The sequence below is a fragment of the Colossoma macropomum genome, unplaced genomic scaffold (genome assembly GCF_904425465.1).
Source record: "Colossoma macropomum unplaced genomic scaffold, Colossoma_macropomum, whole genome shotgun sequence".
NCBI lineage: Eukaryota > Metazoa > Chordata > Actinopteri > Characiformes > Serrasalmidae > Colossoma > Colossoma macropomum.
In genome coordinates this window covers 61,880,296-61,896,672 of record NW_023494792.1, presented here as the reverse complement: position 1 = coordinate 61,896,672, position 16,377 = coordinate 61,880,296, and the positions used below count along the sequence as shown (strand labels likewise).

General features: G+C 40.6%; 1 protein-coding gene across 1 annotated transcript in view; it reads right to left on the bottom strand.

Annotated features, from left to right (window-relative positions):
* Positions 1 to 16,377, bottom strand: part of cacna2d4a (calcium channel, voltage-dependent, alpha 2/delta subunit 4a) — a 191,438-nt gene that overhangs the window by 34,150 nt on the left and 140,911 nt on the right. The window contains exon 28 of the mRNA XM_036577757.1: positions 2,742 to 2,803. Coding sequence (XP_036433650.1) covers positions 2,742 to 2,803 — 62 coding nt within the window. The remainder of the gene's footprint in view (positions 1 to 2,741; positions 2,804 to 16,377) is intronic.

Below are 16,377 nucleotides of genomic sequence, written 5' to 3'. Positions count from 1 at the left end.
GAGGACAAGCATCCAGGAGTAGATACTGACTACTGATTGGTGCTCCTGGCTACATCATTTCACATTTTGGCCAATAAAAATGCAGAGCCTCTTGCCTGAGTGGGCACCTGCTTTGGAGATTTGGCGACCAGGACCCTTTCTGTGTGGAGTTTGCCTGTTCTCCCCGTGTCTGCATGGGTTTCCTCCAGGTACTCCAGTTTCCTCCCACAGTCCAAAGATTGGACTTGCTAAATTGCCCCTAGGTGTGAATGTGTATGTATGTCTGTCTGCCTTGCGATGGACTGGCGACCTGTCCAGGGTGTATCCTGCCTTCCGCCCAACGACAGCTGGGATAGGCTCCAGCACCCCACCGCAACCCAGAAGGATAAGCTATTAGTTAAATGTGTACTCAATTACTAAGTACTTAATTGGTAACTAATGCTTATTGATTACTTTATTAATAAATAAATAATGAGTATCTAATGACATATTAGCAGATAATTCTTAAATATTTGCGACCCTCAATGTAAAGTGTTACCAATGAACCTAATAACACAGCGTAGATCAGATGATATCAGAACGGCCCAGTTCAGCAGGGGGACGGTCACCACAACAGCAATTTTCCTAATAATATACAATTTCAAGACATACTACTTTATCAATACCTGACTGCCGTTTGGTACTAAAGCATGCCTGTTGATTGTAAATGCAACATATACATGGTAAATAAGTTGCTATTATTCTGGCTACAAATTTCTAAATTTTGGCCGAGTTAGATTCAGTGGGTTGGTACCCTGTGAACATTTTTACATCTCTCGACCTCTGCTTCTGCTTCCCCTTCTCTTTGTTCACAGAGGTCTTCTAGCAGTCTTCAGAGGTTTGTCTGTTAACCAGCAGTTAATTCCTCAAGCATAAACAAAGTGAACCTGAGGCCAACAATTACAAACGTTCTTATACTCTGAATACAGTGCTGTGGTGTACAGTGTTCTGTTCATTAAAAAACCCCATTGGACCAAATGGTGACCATGACATCAGTGCATTGAGACTGATGACATATGGCACCCGCCAGAGCAAGCCATCAGTCAGAGTCAGGATCCAATGACACAAAAGTGGTGACACTTGCTGACACTTAGCTGTGGTGCGAAACATGCCAGAAACAATGCCAAATTCATTCATAATAGATAATAAATAATAAATGCAACATAAATACATATAATATTAAACAGTGCTTATGTTAGGATTAGTAGGAGTTATGGTATGGCCTGAATTTTAGAAGGTTCAGTGACACTTTGCAGGACTGTATGTCAATTTTTGGAGCATGTAGCACTGTTGTTATAAAACATGCAATTGTAGCACTAAGGCCCAGTCCCATTTCTTCTTTTTACCCCTACCCCTTGTTTTCGAGTGTCACCCTAACCCCTTGGAACTGAGTTACAGGGTAGTGGTTGAAGTCTTCCCTCTGAAATGGACTCTCAAATAAAAAGAGCATCACTTCATTAACAGCTACCAGCGCTGCTCTGTAGGAGACCCTGCCAGTCTGCAGTGACAGCAGAGGAGGGTAAAGTTCAGCTCCTCACTGCTGGGCTTTAGTTACATTTAGGGCATCATATGATCTTCAAAGAGGGGGGCAATTATTTATTATCGCCCACCCCTAATTCTTCAGTGATATGAAGCTGAAGTCAGATATTCACCAGCTTCTTGTTCGAATTTTCCCGTTCCACCTTAAATGGAGCAGCAGTTACATTCTGGAGTTCAGGCGTCAGAACTGCTGGACTATTTAAGGTGGATTGGGAAAGTTAGCTAGCTAGCTACTGAGACATAGCATGCTATTAGCGGTTTTTTATGCTTGTGAAGAAAATAACCATAATACTTTGAAATGACATTAAACTAAGATAAAACAATGATTACTGTAATTTTTCAACAGAGAAAATTCTCACATTTGTGTGTTTCTTTGGTCTCTTGTTCTCCATCTTGCTGGTTTTTCTTTTTTTCTCATAACTCTCTGTTTGGAGTGTCTGAAAAACCTCCGTTTGGAGGGTCATGTAGCCCCAACACTTCACCCTCCCCCTCTATCTCAACAAGAATCGGGACACCCTACCCCTAGACGTGAACACGCAAAACAGAGGGCTAAGGGCTCAGTGGTAGGGGCGAGGGGTGAAATGTGATTGGGCCTGCGACTCAAGTCAATAAGTGAAATAAATTATCAGATAGGTTTGTATTTTAATGCTCATTTAGGTAAATAAACAGTTCATAATTCATTTTCTCCACAATAACTCAGTTTACTATTAGCAGTCAAGAAGTGTTTTTCTGCATCTCTGAGTGCGAGAAAACCCACACCAGCAGTTATGCATGTATGGCTGAAGTCATAAATGTGAAAATAGGAAACTGAACAGTTTAGATTCACTGTAATTTAATATGTGATTTTTAATTTAACCAGTTTATTCTAAAAAAACAGCATAAATATAATACATAGGCTAGCAAAGGCAGCAGGAGGCGCCTTAGCTTTCGAATCCTGAGACACGTTTAGAGGATTTATACTTTTCAACAGGCAAACTGTAAAATCCCAAATCATGGTTGCCTTTAAAATTGACATTGACTGCAAAAGTTAACTAAGCATGCTGCATCATTCCTGTAACATCGTCCCCAAAAACAGGAGTCTCCTTTTCCAAGTGGTCCTTTGGAAATTGTAATGAGCCTAAATCAGTTTTAAATGTGGATACAACAGCGACTAACACAAGAACATGTGCTATTGCAGGTGCTACCTGAGCTGTGACGGCCCAAAACCTCTTCTCCAACATCTCCAGAGACATCTGCACTCCAACAGCTATGTTTAAAGAAAGAAAGAAAGAAAGATAGCAACTGAGTCTCATGGGTTACTCTTATTTAATTAAGTTTCAATAAGTAAAACATTACCTTGATCATCAAACGATTAAAATAATTAATGACGATCGTAATTGTCTTATTAATTCAAATTTGACTCTAAGAAAAATTTTCTCCATTTTAAAAGCAGTGCAGTTTGTTATACCTGTATAAGTTGACAAAATAAGCTTCATCAGAATGTATTTATTATTTTCAGCAAATCAATAACATTATTTTCACTGTGTAAATGCAGAGCATGAACATTAAAAACACATGAACACTGGGTGGACATGAAAATGAGGTGAACGCGATTTCCAAAACTAGGAGATGGAAAATGGAGCCACTGTTCCTCTCACTGGACAGTGAGGAACAGTGGCTTCTTATTCCATCTCCTAGTAAGTATTCATTTATCTAGCATGTCTACAAACAACTGACGTTACGCCAAAGTGCTTCACACAGTTGAAAGATTAAAAGGAAAATAGTTAAAGTTAAAATAGTTAAAACAGAAGAAAAACAACAGACAACGTTAAAACCAAGGAAGAGGTTAGAGAAATGAAGACTAAAAGCAAGGAGGAAGGGAAACACTAACCATACAACTCTCACATCACCTGTTTTCCAAAACCATAAGACATAAAAACGTTTTGAGCTCCGACTTGAAGGCCTGGAAGGAAGGCACATGTCTGATCTTGATGTGGAGGTTGAATCAGGGCAACTGAAAGAGCTCAGTCACCCATTAGCTTCTGTGAATGGGGAACCCTGATGAGAAGCTGACCTGAAGATCTCAGGGCTCTCGACAGCAAATAAGATGAAACAAGTCTGATATGTAAATTGGGTCCAGCTGTTTGAGTGTTTTTAAAACACATAAAACCCTAAACTGGATTCCAAATTGAACTGGAAGCCAATAAAGGGATGATAGACTATAAACTGGTGTAAAATGTTCAAGCTTCTTTGAGCTGCAGCATTTTAGACCCGTTGTAGTCGTGCTAATAAGTGACTGACTCCAAGAAGTGATGAGCTCAAGCAGCCGTAACAAGACGAGATGAAAACATGAATCACCCTCTTTAGATCATTGAGATTCAAACATGGTTTGTCTTGTGAGGGGCTTCTGACCACTGTGGAGATGTGTTTATCATACTCAAGGTCTGGGCCAAGGTCACTCCAAGGTTTTACATTAGACTCCATAATAATAACAGTTCCTAACTACATAATCTCATCATGAACTCCAGATAAGAAAACAGCATCACACAAACATCCTAACTAGACTAAACCTCCTAAATCCTGTCCTAACTTTAGGATGAACCCCAACAGGGTCCTCACTTCTGTTTAAGGTCCGTTTCTATGGTTTTTAGGCAGCTGTGTCAGCAGCATAGTTCACTACCAGCATAATGAGCTCCATTTATCTCTACTGTAAAACGCTGCTTTCACTGTGAGATGATTTTCTTTTCTAACTCTGCGTTTTAAAGATCTCAGACGCTGCAGACTCGATCTCCACCGCCCCTCTGATCACCTTCGTGTGTTCATGTTGATGATGAAATATTACAGTGATGGTGGTGAATAATGAGGAGACGGAGCTGAACGTGTGTCTGTTTATTAGGAGGAGTAACGTTAGCGCGCTCGGCTAAAGCGTTTGGGAAATGGAGACTGAAACTGGAGAGCGGCGACGCTTTGATAAACAGCAGGGGGCGCTCTCACAGTATTCACAACTTACAGTTTATCACACTTCAGTTCTGTGTGGGCTTCTTTACATCAGCAACAGCAGCTGTGACTCACATTTTTAACGTTATGGAAATATATGGTGCATGTGGTGTTGGGGAAGGAAGTGATTCAGTTCACTGCAGTGAAAATACAGCACAAACTTATAGACCTCGCAGCTACTGCAGACTTTGAAAATGTCAAAATAAAACATAAAATAAACATACAACCCTAAAACAAGCCTGCATAAGTCTTTACTATGTTTATATTGTTCGTTAAAAGCATTTTAATCTGTTTCAGGTAAGCAATCCTGAATCTGCAGCCCATTCAGATCCCCTAAGTGTAACAAAGTCTTTATACTGAACTATTAAACTCTCTCTCTTCTTCCCATTAAGACAGAATCCTATTTCTCCATGTATGAAGACGTCTCTGTAGACAGCTGTCAGAGAGCAGCTGAAATAAGAGATGTTTAAGGCCTAAGAAGAGAACATGGTTTAAAGCTGCACTTCCACGAGGGCCACAAGTCACATCCAATCAGCTTCACCGAGCCGTTCTCCCAGCATGCATCAGCGCTGAGAGATCCGCCCACTCCGAAGTGAGCTAAACATAGCTCCAAACACACAACGGGAGTCCCAGAGTCACAGCTAGACATGGCAAGAAAAAAACTGCAAGCTTAAGAGAGCAGGCAGGCCACATCTGGCAAACAATGTGCACCTCCACCCTCTGCCAAGCAGAACAGAGCGCTCAGATAGGGACAGGTTCACTTGGCAGGTAAAATACACTGTAATAAAAGACCACTGAAAGAAAACGTCAGCTATAGTCCTGATTTCAGCTGACAGCATTAGCATTACTGCTGCAGTGAAGCTCTCTCATTTGGGCCAAAAGGGTTATGAGTCGGCAATTTTCTGCTAGATAATCAAACACCTCTGATGAGGCAGGTGGGAAGCACTTGTATTAATAACCACTTAATTTTATAAGGCTAGTTTCTGCAGCCTGTCAGACTTGCTCCAGTTAGGTTCCCAGCGAAACTGCACCCAATCCGGACATCACAGTGGAAATTATAGGTCTGCAACTGTCCATTCAATTCAGTTTTCTTTGTGTAGCGCTGTCATGAATTGAGATATTGAGTAGATATTTCCACTATTCAAATATCCACCTTAACCCTCTGAGGTCTAAAGGTATTTTGCTAACACTTTGCTGTAGGGTACTGTTCATAAGACTACATGACACCTACATAAGCTTGTCATGACTTTTGGTATGTTTTAGCTATGTCGTAGCTATTGTTTTTACTTTTTACTTCTACTTTTTTACTTTTATACTTTTATCTCTTTACTCTATATCATTTTTTTATTCTTTCTATTTCTTTTATTAGTATTCTTTTTATTTATTTTATCATTGTCAATTTATTGTCAGATCTATTTCTATTATTTATTATTATATTTATTTATATTATTTTATTTATTTATTGTTATATTGTAATTTTAATGATTTATTGATTTAACAGTTTATCGGTACCTTCTTATTATTAAATTTTACTTTTATGATTTTTATGATTTAATTATAGCATTTGATTTTTTTTTTTTACTGTACAACTTCTAAGTCCCTGATTCCTGTATTACTCGGCTACATTGTAAATGAGGGTCTCCCTCAATGTATTCCGAGTTTAAATAAAGGTTGATTGATTGATTGATTGAAGACAACTGACATAACCCTACATAAATGTTTATTAATGCTTATTCCAACAGGCGTCATCTGTCATAAAGGCTACTTTGATTAAAATTGGCAAGTGTAACATTTATAGCGAATAATGTCTATTGGAATAAGCATTAATAAACACTTATGAAGGGTCATGTCAGTTACCATGACAAGCTTGGTGTAGGTGTCATGTAGCCTTATGAACTGCACCCTACAGTAAAGTGTTACCGGTGTTTTCTCGATTTTTTGCATCTCTTCTTAAATTCTCCTTTAAAGGAATCCAACGGTTCCACGCGGTGAGAGGCAGATGACGTGTATCTCAGCCCCTCTTCATAGGCTCATAACTCCGGATGTGAGTCTCGTATGATCTCGTGATAAGATGGAATGGAAAGGGCGACTCTACAGATTCAGGAAGTGTTTGAACTGGATTTCTGAGCTGGATCATCACAAAGATACACAAACAGATATAGAAATATCAAATCCTTTATTGTTTGATGCACTGTTGATGCACAAACTGAATAAAAATCTTCGAATGTTTCTTTACATGTCAAATAAACACAACAGCATTCAGAAATCTTGGTGTGCATTTGCTTTCTCACACATACGACTTGTGACAACTTAAACACTGAGAGTGTGAATCCTGCAGTACTTCAACTTAAAGCCTTATCTATCGCCAGATCTAGCTGTTTTAAAGGACACAGACATCTAGTCACTGTCAGAACAAAATAGTCATTTTTAGAAAAGATTGCTAAAATCTGTTTAGTTTGGGTTTTTGTGATATTGTGTCTCTTTCATCTGAATCGGTTGGTTTCACACTGTAGTGGCTAAAGTGCACCAAATTACATTTGTGAGTTTGTTTATAGGTCTGTACATTTGCAGGGATACAAGTGCTCACTATCTTGTCACCATCTGAGCCACAAAACTCTCACTTTGCATGAAAATAAAACGTTTAATGTCTGGGTGTGGGGCGGCACGGTGGCGCAGTGGGTAGCGCTATTGCCTCACAGCAAGAAGGACCTGGGTTAGATTCCTGGCCAGGTGACCAGGGTCATTTCTGTGTGGAGTTTGCATGTTCTCCCCAAGTCTGTGTGGGTTTCTGCCGGGTACTCCGGTTCCCTCCCGCGGTCCAAAAACATGCAGGCAGGCCGATTGGACATGCTGAATTGCCCCAAGTGTGAATGTGTGAGTGAATGTGTTTCTGTCTGTCTCCCCTGTGATGGACTGGCGACCCGTCCAGGGTGTATCCTGCCTTCCGCCCAATGACAGCTGGGATAGGCTCCAGCACCCCACCGCGACCCAGAAGGATAAGCGGTTTAGATGATGTACGTATGTATGTATGTGTCTGGGTGTGTCAAAGAAATAATAAATAAATAGAGATGCACCGATACTACTTTTTCCCTTCCAATACTGAAACATGATCCTTGAGTACTGATTCCTATCTAATCTAATTCATAAGTCCTGATATTTATACTTTCATTTATTTAACTTATTTATTTTTTTAATATTTTTAAACTTTAAAATAATAATTAAACATCATATATAGAGATATATCTGAAGTTATTTACCTCATACATGCGTGAGAAATTGCTTTGCGGTATCGCCCCCCCACCAAGTGCCAGTATTGGTATCGTACAACTCTAATCGATATCTGCTTCTTTATGATTGGTTTGTCACTTTTTTTTTATAATTAACATTTTATTTGCAAACACAATCAGGTTCGCAGATACATTTACCTTAGGACATATATAATCATGGTTAACAGCGGACATGATAGAGTAAAGGAGGAAGGGAAGAAAAAAAGGGAAGAAATTGACTATTTAGGACGGTGCCTCAAGGTAAGGTATTAACAACTGCCAAATTTGCCAGAACTTATACATTTGCTGATTTAAGTTGTAGGTCAGTTGCTCTAATGAAGGACTGTGGAACTTGGGACAACCAGAGATCATCAGATGGAACCTGAGGAGTTGAAGTAAAATACATTTCTTGGCCAAAGATACTAAAACAAAAAACAGGTGTTTTGTTTTAAAGTCAAGTACAGATTGCATATCAAAGTTTAACAGGAACAAAGCAGGAGAGGAGACTAGAAGATCCTTCAATATTTTTTCAGGTTCACGGTGGCTCCCCTTCCAGTAAAACTGTATCTTGTCACATGACCAAAAACAGTGCATATATGTACCTCTTTCCTGTTTACATTTGAAGATTTGAGTAATCTGAGGAGATCTTATGGAGGTGAACTGGCGTAAGATAAGTCTAAATCAATTTCCAATCATCGTCACTTATGTTCATGCCCAGATCTCGCTCCCATATCCCCCTCAGATAACCCTAACCCTAACCCTAACCCTAGAGAAGATGTGCATACACCTGACAATGTTATATATTTTGATACAAGTCCTTTCAGGCTACGGTGCCCATACAGAAGCTCCTCTATCTCAGTCAGCTCTATTCTCAGTTTTCCTGCATCTTGCAAGGATTTGAGAAAATGGGGTTGTCATTTTTAATGTAATCAATCACGTCGCTGATGCAATATAATCCATGTGTCAAAATTATTTGCTTGGCAAACAGTCAGTAAAACGTCTGCAAAGAGTTAAAACAGGCAGATTATGAATGCAGCACAGTGCTAATGCGCTCGCTAGAAGAAGAAAGAATGCTCTGATGTTGAATTGCCTTGTTTGGTGCGGACCATCAAAAAGGAGCCCTTTGGTTCATAGTTGACCATGGTCCACTTGTTTAGTGCGGACCTGAGTACAGGCGGTGTGTTCACACCTGTCAAAATGGGTGAAATAGGTCCCCACGTAACAAGGTAGGCTTGAAAGTGCCTTTAATGTTAGACTATTATTTTTGAGTAATTTTGGACCATTTCTATTGGTCCGTTCATCATGAAATTTTCACACAGTCCAAAAGGTCAGCTGGTGTTTGCAAATTATGTGAAAAGAATGGAGATGGAAGATTTTGTGTAATACAGGATTAACATAAAAGGCAGGTTAGAAGATTAAAGATTATTCTTAGCATCACAGGCAGAAAGTACTGAGTATTTTAGTACTGGTATTGTTCGATTAACAGCTCATTACTTGCATCTGAATGGAGAGTCAGACGTCCGGAAAAAAAACAGGACCAGATATCCACAAAGAGAAGCAAGACAAAGACGGATGTCCGCGGTTAAAAATACCAGAGCCAGTCCATTCACTAAGACCAGTTAGAAGCAGCGTGCACTGACCCAAAGCCGGCCGGCCGGCTGGAGGACGTTGTGACATTGCAGAGCATTACTGCTGCTTCTCTCTCTTTCCCTGTCTCTGTGTTTTCCTCTCTCTCTCGCCCAGCTCACCTCCCACAGGAACCACTTCACCCCACCTTCCTTTAGGAGGCTGAAACGCTTCAGAAACCCACATACAGACTGATCTGGGCCAGCAGCCATTAAGCAGGAGGGAAGGGGGTGAAGGTCTTTGCAGAGCAGATGCTGCTATTGGTCACATTTGGGATGAAAATGGCAGGAACTTCTAAGCTGCTTCACAGCTGAATGATGGATGCGCTGGTGGAGGGGTGGAGGGGCGTGGTGCAGGAGGTGAGGGAGGGATCCTGGAGAGCGTTAGAGCAGTACAGCGTGGGACATCAGCACTACAGGATTCTTGTTTGTTTTACATGCATTATTCACAGAGCCCTGGCACAGCTGAATGGCTAAAACACACACAGACACACACACTCACGCACACACACCTGCTGGGGACATCACCACAGGCCGCAGCTACCACTCCACCCTACAATATGCTATTAACAGATGCTACCATCTTGCAGTGGACACCGAGGCCACGCTCTGCAGAGGATATGTTAATGCACAAGTTGTGAACTGCATAATGAATGAAGGAGAGTTTGAGGAGACTTATTTTTCCAACAGAAATAAGCCAATGTTTCACATTTTCTGCATAACTCAGTGTGTGAGGTGTAAACAGAGTGATTCAGGGTGGTTTGGTGTGAAATGGTTCAGATGTCTTTACAGTGGTGGTGATAGGAACCAGGGGTCGCCATGACTACAACACAAATATAGACATTTTATTTACTATCCAGAACCACCAGTGAACCTGAAAGATAGTGAAAACCAGTGAAAACGAAAGATATTTTTTATTATTATGTGAAACTGTCATGGATTCGAAGAAGAGAAAGAGAGTTGCTTCCCCTCTCTACTCTTGGAAAAAGTTTTGTTTAACATTCATGACAAAGACCAATCTACTATTGCATGACTGCCTGAATGCAATACAGTGGCCGCATTCATTTGCATAAGGTTGAAAAATCTGCTGAATTTTTTCAATGCGCAGTGCAGAGAAGAGAAGAAAGGAGAAGAGTGGAGAGGAGCAGAGATGAGACAGGAGAAGAGAAGAGAAGAGAAGAGAAGAGAAGAGAAGAGAAGAGAAGAGAAGAGAAGAGAAGAGAGGATATGAGAAAAGAGGAGAAGAGGGGAGAAGAGAGGAGAAGAGAGGAGGGTGAAGTGAGGAGAGGAGAGGAAAGAGGAAAGAGGACAGGAGAGGAGAAAAGAGGAGAGAAAAGAGGAAACAGGAGAGGAGAGGAGAGGAGAGGAAAGGAGAGAAAACACTGAAAGCAGAGTAAAAGCAGAACAGGGTGGAGGAGAAGAGAGGGGAGGAGAGGAGAGGAGAGGAGAGGAGAGGAAACGCTGAAAGCAGAGTAAAAGCAGAACAGGGTGGAGGAGAGGAGAGGAGAGGAAAGAGGAAAGAGGACAGGAGAGGAGAAAAGAGGAGAGAAAAGAGGAAACAGGAGAGGAGAGGAGAGGAGAGGAGAGGAGAGAAAATGCAGAAAGCAGAGTAAAGCAGAACAGTGTGGAGGAGAGGAGAGGAGAGGAGAGGAGAGAAAACGCTGAAAGCAGAGTAAAAGCAGGACAGGGTGGAGGAGAGGAGAGGAGAGGAGAAAGAGGAGGGAGAAGAGGAAACTGCTCTTTCCTGTGAGAGAGGGAGGCTGAGTGAGAGAGGGAGGCTGAGTGAGAGAGGGAGGCTGAGTGAGCTTCTGGCAGCTTTACCATGACTTTACATCCGCCAGGCTAAATATAAACACCAAACTCTTGCACCTTAATCTCTCTCTCAACACTCAAACCAAGAAGAACGCAGGAAGTGAGGTCAGAGCACTGCTCATTATGCATGTTTCTACCCCAGTGAGCGCAGCGACTGCGCCGCGTACTCCACTCTAAAAGGTGGTGAGTCACTGCTTTAAATAGACAACCAGCAATTGATACAGCAGGTTTCGGTCACAAGTTAAAGACACTGATAACGGTGGTCTGCACTTCTAAAAAACATGGTCTTTCAAGGGTTCTTTAGTAAAGCCAATGGTTCTATATAGCACCATTAACACTCAATGATTCTTTGCATCATGAAATGGTTCTTCAGAATGATGCTATATGGTTCTACATAGCACCAAAAAGCATCTGCTATCATTACGACACCATTACGCTTGTAACAATAAAAGAATCCTTTTTGGTGCTGTATAGAACCCTTTTCAAAAACACATTCTCCATCAATCTGAAGAATGATTTCACAATGCAAAGAACCATTAAAGCATGCAAATAGATATAACTATATAGAACCATGGTCTTTACTAAAGAACCTTTGAAGAACCAACTTCTTTAAGAGTGTAGAAGAGCAAAAGATACACCCTGTAGCTGTTTTTTTTTCTTCGTTTTAATTGAGACTTCTGTTCACACTGTTGTTCAAAAGTACAGAATCACTTGTTGTAATAACCTTTATTTTATATTCAACAACAATAAACTCTAAATTCATTCATTCATTCATTCATTCATCAACTTCCAGATCGTTCCGGGGGACCCCGAGCCGCTCCCAGGCCAACACGGAGATATGATCCCTCCAGCGGGTCCTAGGACGACCTCAGGGCCTCGTGCCAGTCAGCCGTGCCTGGTAAACCTCCACCGTGAGGCGTCCAGGGGGCATCCTGACCAGATGCCCAAAACACCTCAACTTGCTTCTCTTAATGCAGAGCGGTAGCGGCTACACTCTACTGACAGGGTGAGGAGCTCGGTCATCCAGGAGGAGCTCAGAGTAGAGCCGCTACTGCTCTGCATTGAGAGGAGCCAGTTGAGGTGTTTCGGGCATCTGATCAGGATGCCCCCTGGACGTCTCCCGGTGGACGTTTACCACTTACCGCCGCTTGTATCCGTGATCTCATTCTTTCGGTCATCACCCAAAGCCCATGCCCGTGAGGGTTAGGGTGTACCGGTAAACAGAGAGCTTTGCCTTATGGCTCAGCTCTTCACCACTACAGTCCGGTACAGTGACCACATCACTGCTGCCGCCTGTCTCAGCCCACTGTATTATCTGTAATAGGCTTAATTTAAAATTTATACAACAGTGAGTTCCGGCCACGCAAGCTGATTGGTTGAGAAGTGTTCTAATCGTGCTGTTATTTCACCACAACACGGTTTGTTCACAAACACTGTATCACTCCGCTGAGACGCCGTTACTAAGCAACGACTTTGACAGCTGTAGGAGACACTCAAGACATTTGAATGTTTTTACTTCTTACTTTGCCACAAACAGAAAATGGACACTTAAGATCACATTTGACCGACAGCCAATTTGGTCAGACTCTGAAGATGAGACGACACTAAATTCCCAAACTGTCATCACCACTGAGCAGCTTTTCACTCGGCAGCTGAGACAGAAGAACAGCTGAACAACCTGGAATCAGCCAGAAATGAACCCAACACCATTCGCCAAACTAAATGGGCTGTAAGATGCTTTACAGACTGGCTGGAACAAAACAACATTAATACTGATCTGGCAAAAACTGACAAAACTGAGCTGAACCTGATATTGCAGCAGTTTTATGGCTCAGTCTGATTTGGTCAGACTCTGAAGATCAGACTACACGTTTGGCGAATGGTATTGGGTTCATTTCTGGCTGATTCCAGGTTGTTTAGCTGTTCTTCTGTCACAGCTGCCGACTGAAAAGCTGCCCAGTGGTGATGACAGTTTGGGAGTTTAGTGTGAGGAGCTGGAGAACGAGCTGCCGGCTGTGCAGCGAGTGGGCGGAGCTCGTTACTCTGACGTAGCAACAAGCTGCTCGTTAAGGAACTATAATTTGGTGAAGGAACTGCGAACATTAAAACATATTAAACGCCGCGTTCACGGCCCAGTTTATTAATTTATTACTTTATTTATTTAACTGTTGTATAAAAGCAATAGAACACTCGAGGAGTGTGTTATCGCCAATAACATCACGGCTGTGATGATCTACGGCGACCAAATCACAGCCGTGATGTTATTTCGCGATAACACACAACCTCTCGGGTTCTACTGCTTAAATATTACACATCAAAAGATATTTTTGGTTGTTTCATTCAAAATGTTTCATTTCATTTTTGTTGAGTTATCCACCTTGTTCTGTTCATCATTCTGCAGACATCTACAGTTTATTTTGTTTTTTCCTACTAATTTTTTGAAACACTGTTAAGTTTGTAGGTCTATTATATAATTTTAATACCTGTGTCTCCAAATTAGCTTTTGCATTATTGAAAAAAACTATTATCCCAAACTTTTGAACAGTACAGTTCACTGTCCTTCTTGACAAATTATTGATCCAGTGCAAAAGTGATGGATGAAAAGCAAAGACAGACACAGCCTGTCAAAAGAAATGAAGATGGGATGGTTATGGATCGAGTGCTTCTTGATCAGTGCTGAAGGTCACTGCAGCACTTTAATCCACTTTCTTCAAAAAGCTCATGACACTGAGCAGAGACTCCAGCACACGACACAAAGTAGTCAAGATCAAAGGGGTAGAGTGAGAATACTAGTGCAATGTTTCATCTCAAATAAAGTCACAACTGCAATAAGAGAATAATAACCGCCCACTGAGGTAAATTAGAGAATATCTGATATTCTAAACTAACCTTGATCATATATTCTGGAATAATCCTGATCATGTATGACATTCTGGAATAGTCTTGATCATATTTGAGATTCTTAAATGTAATAGATTGTATTTAAGATTCTGGAAAAGTCTTGATCATACTTGAGATTCTGATAATAATCTTGATCATATTTGAGATTTTGCAATAATCTTGATCATATTTGAGATTCTGAAACAGAATTGATCATAACAGAGATTCTGGAACAGTCTTGTTCATTTTTGAGATTCTGGAATAGTATTGATCATAACTGAGATTCTGGAATAGTATTGATCATAACTGAGATTCTGGAATAGTCTTGATCATATTTGATATTTTGCAATAATATTGACAATATTTGAGATTCCAGAATAGTATTGATCTTATTTGAGATTCCAGAATAGTATTGATCTTATTTGAGGTACTGGAATAGTCTTGATCATATTTGGTATTTTGCAATAATATTGATCACATTTGAGATTCTGAAACAGTATTGAGATACATTTTAGATTATGTACTAAAGTGAACATGTGTGAGATTCTGGAATGTTCTTGAGCACATCTAGGATTCTGGAATAGTATTGATTACATCTGGGACTCTGGAATAGTATTGATCATATTTGATATTCATGAATTGTCTTGATCATATTTGAGATTCTAGAATGGTCTTGAACGTATTCAGGATTCTGGAATGGTCTTGAGCAATGAGCATAACTGAGCCTGCTTTGGGAGAGCAGTTTTAGCAAGCAACACAGGATCATATAACAATACAAAAAACAAAAACATAACATGCTGTATTCCAGATCCTCTTCCTAAATGATGAGTCAATGACAGCGCATTGTCTTATAGTCTGACCATTTTACAGTCTATTTATGACTCATGCAGCATCATCTGATACCACATCAATACAACTGCCACTCTCATCCATTAAGCAGAAACTGGAAGTGTTCAGGTTCGGAGTAGCCTGAGAATTTCCAGGTGAGGGCAACAGAGATCATCATCCAGCGGACAGACTGTTCAAAGACCACAGCGCTTCTACTGAGTGTCTGAATCAACAGTCAGACCGAGAGCTGGGGTGTGTCTGTCCTGATAAAGCTGTAATAAATTGGGCATTTGAGTAAAAAGCCCTGTGAATAATAGAGGAGACAGGCTGAGGGAGAGACCAGGAACAGTGCCATCTATCAGGCTGCAGTTCATTAACAGAATTTAATAAAAGCACGAGAGGAAGACAATGTTAATAATAACAGTGAGGCAGGAAAGACCCAGAGAGATGGAGAGATTTTACCTGCCATGTTCTATGACGAATGAACACCTTCACAACACTGACCTGAATATAGCCAGTATGCTGCAGTGTGACTTCAAGCCAACAGAGGTTCAACTGGTACACAATACCGTCTAACAGTGGGACTTTTGGTAAATTTGGTAAATTTTAGCAACATACCGAAGAATAAAATTGAAACACCTTTTATAACCAAACTAGCAGCTTGCTATTTGTCCAAAAGCAACAGCACCCAACTACTTATGTCAGGTTCCGTCAGGTTTGCAGAGTTTTTCAAATATGTCTCGGGTTCAAATTTACAGTGGTGCTTGAAAGTTTGTGAACCCTTTAGAATTTTCTATTTTTATTACATAGATTTGACCTAAAACGTCATCAGATTTTCTAATAGTAGATAAAGGGAACCAAATTAAACAAATGAGACAAAAACATTAGTGTGTCATTTATGTGTCATTTATTTATTGAGGACGATTATCTACTATTAGGACTTGTGTGAAAATCTTAAGTTTTAGGTCAAATTTATGCAGAAATACAGAAAATTCTAAAGGGTTCACAAACTTTCAAGCTCCGCTGCATGTTGGGGTCCTCACCGCAAGCCTCCCACTTTTAGCCTGTTTTACGCTGCATTTCTCCCTCCTTTAGTTTCTGGTTGCAGTATTTTTCCTCTCTACTTTCATTACCTTAAAAAGTTTTTATTCTGGTACGCTGGAGTCACCCACTCGGGTTGTTGGTTTAAATATTTTGATTTATACATTGATTTAGGCCCGTGAAGCCCACGCTGTGAGAAAAAAAACAGAATGAAGTATGGATAAGGCTGTAAACATCCTGCTATATCAGCATTGTTCAGTGTGAGAACAGTGCAGTATGTGAGGTTACATGGACTGAAAATGTTTGAGAAGCTGTTCAAAAGCACTGCTTGATAAATAACTTAATTAAACCCAATTTAATCTTAATTTCGGACAGATGTTTATTTGATCATA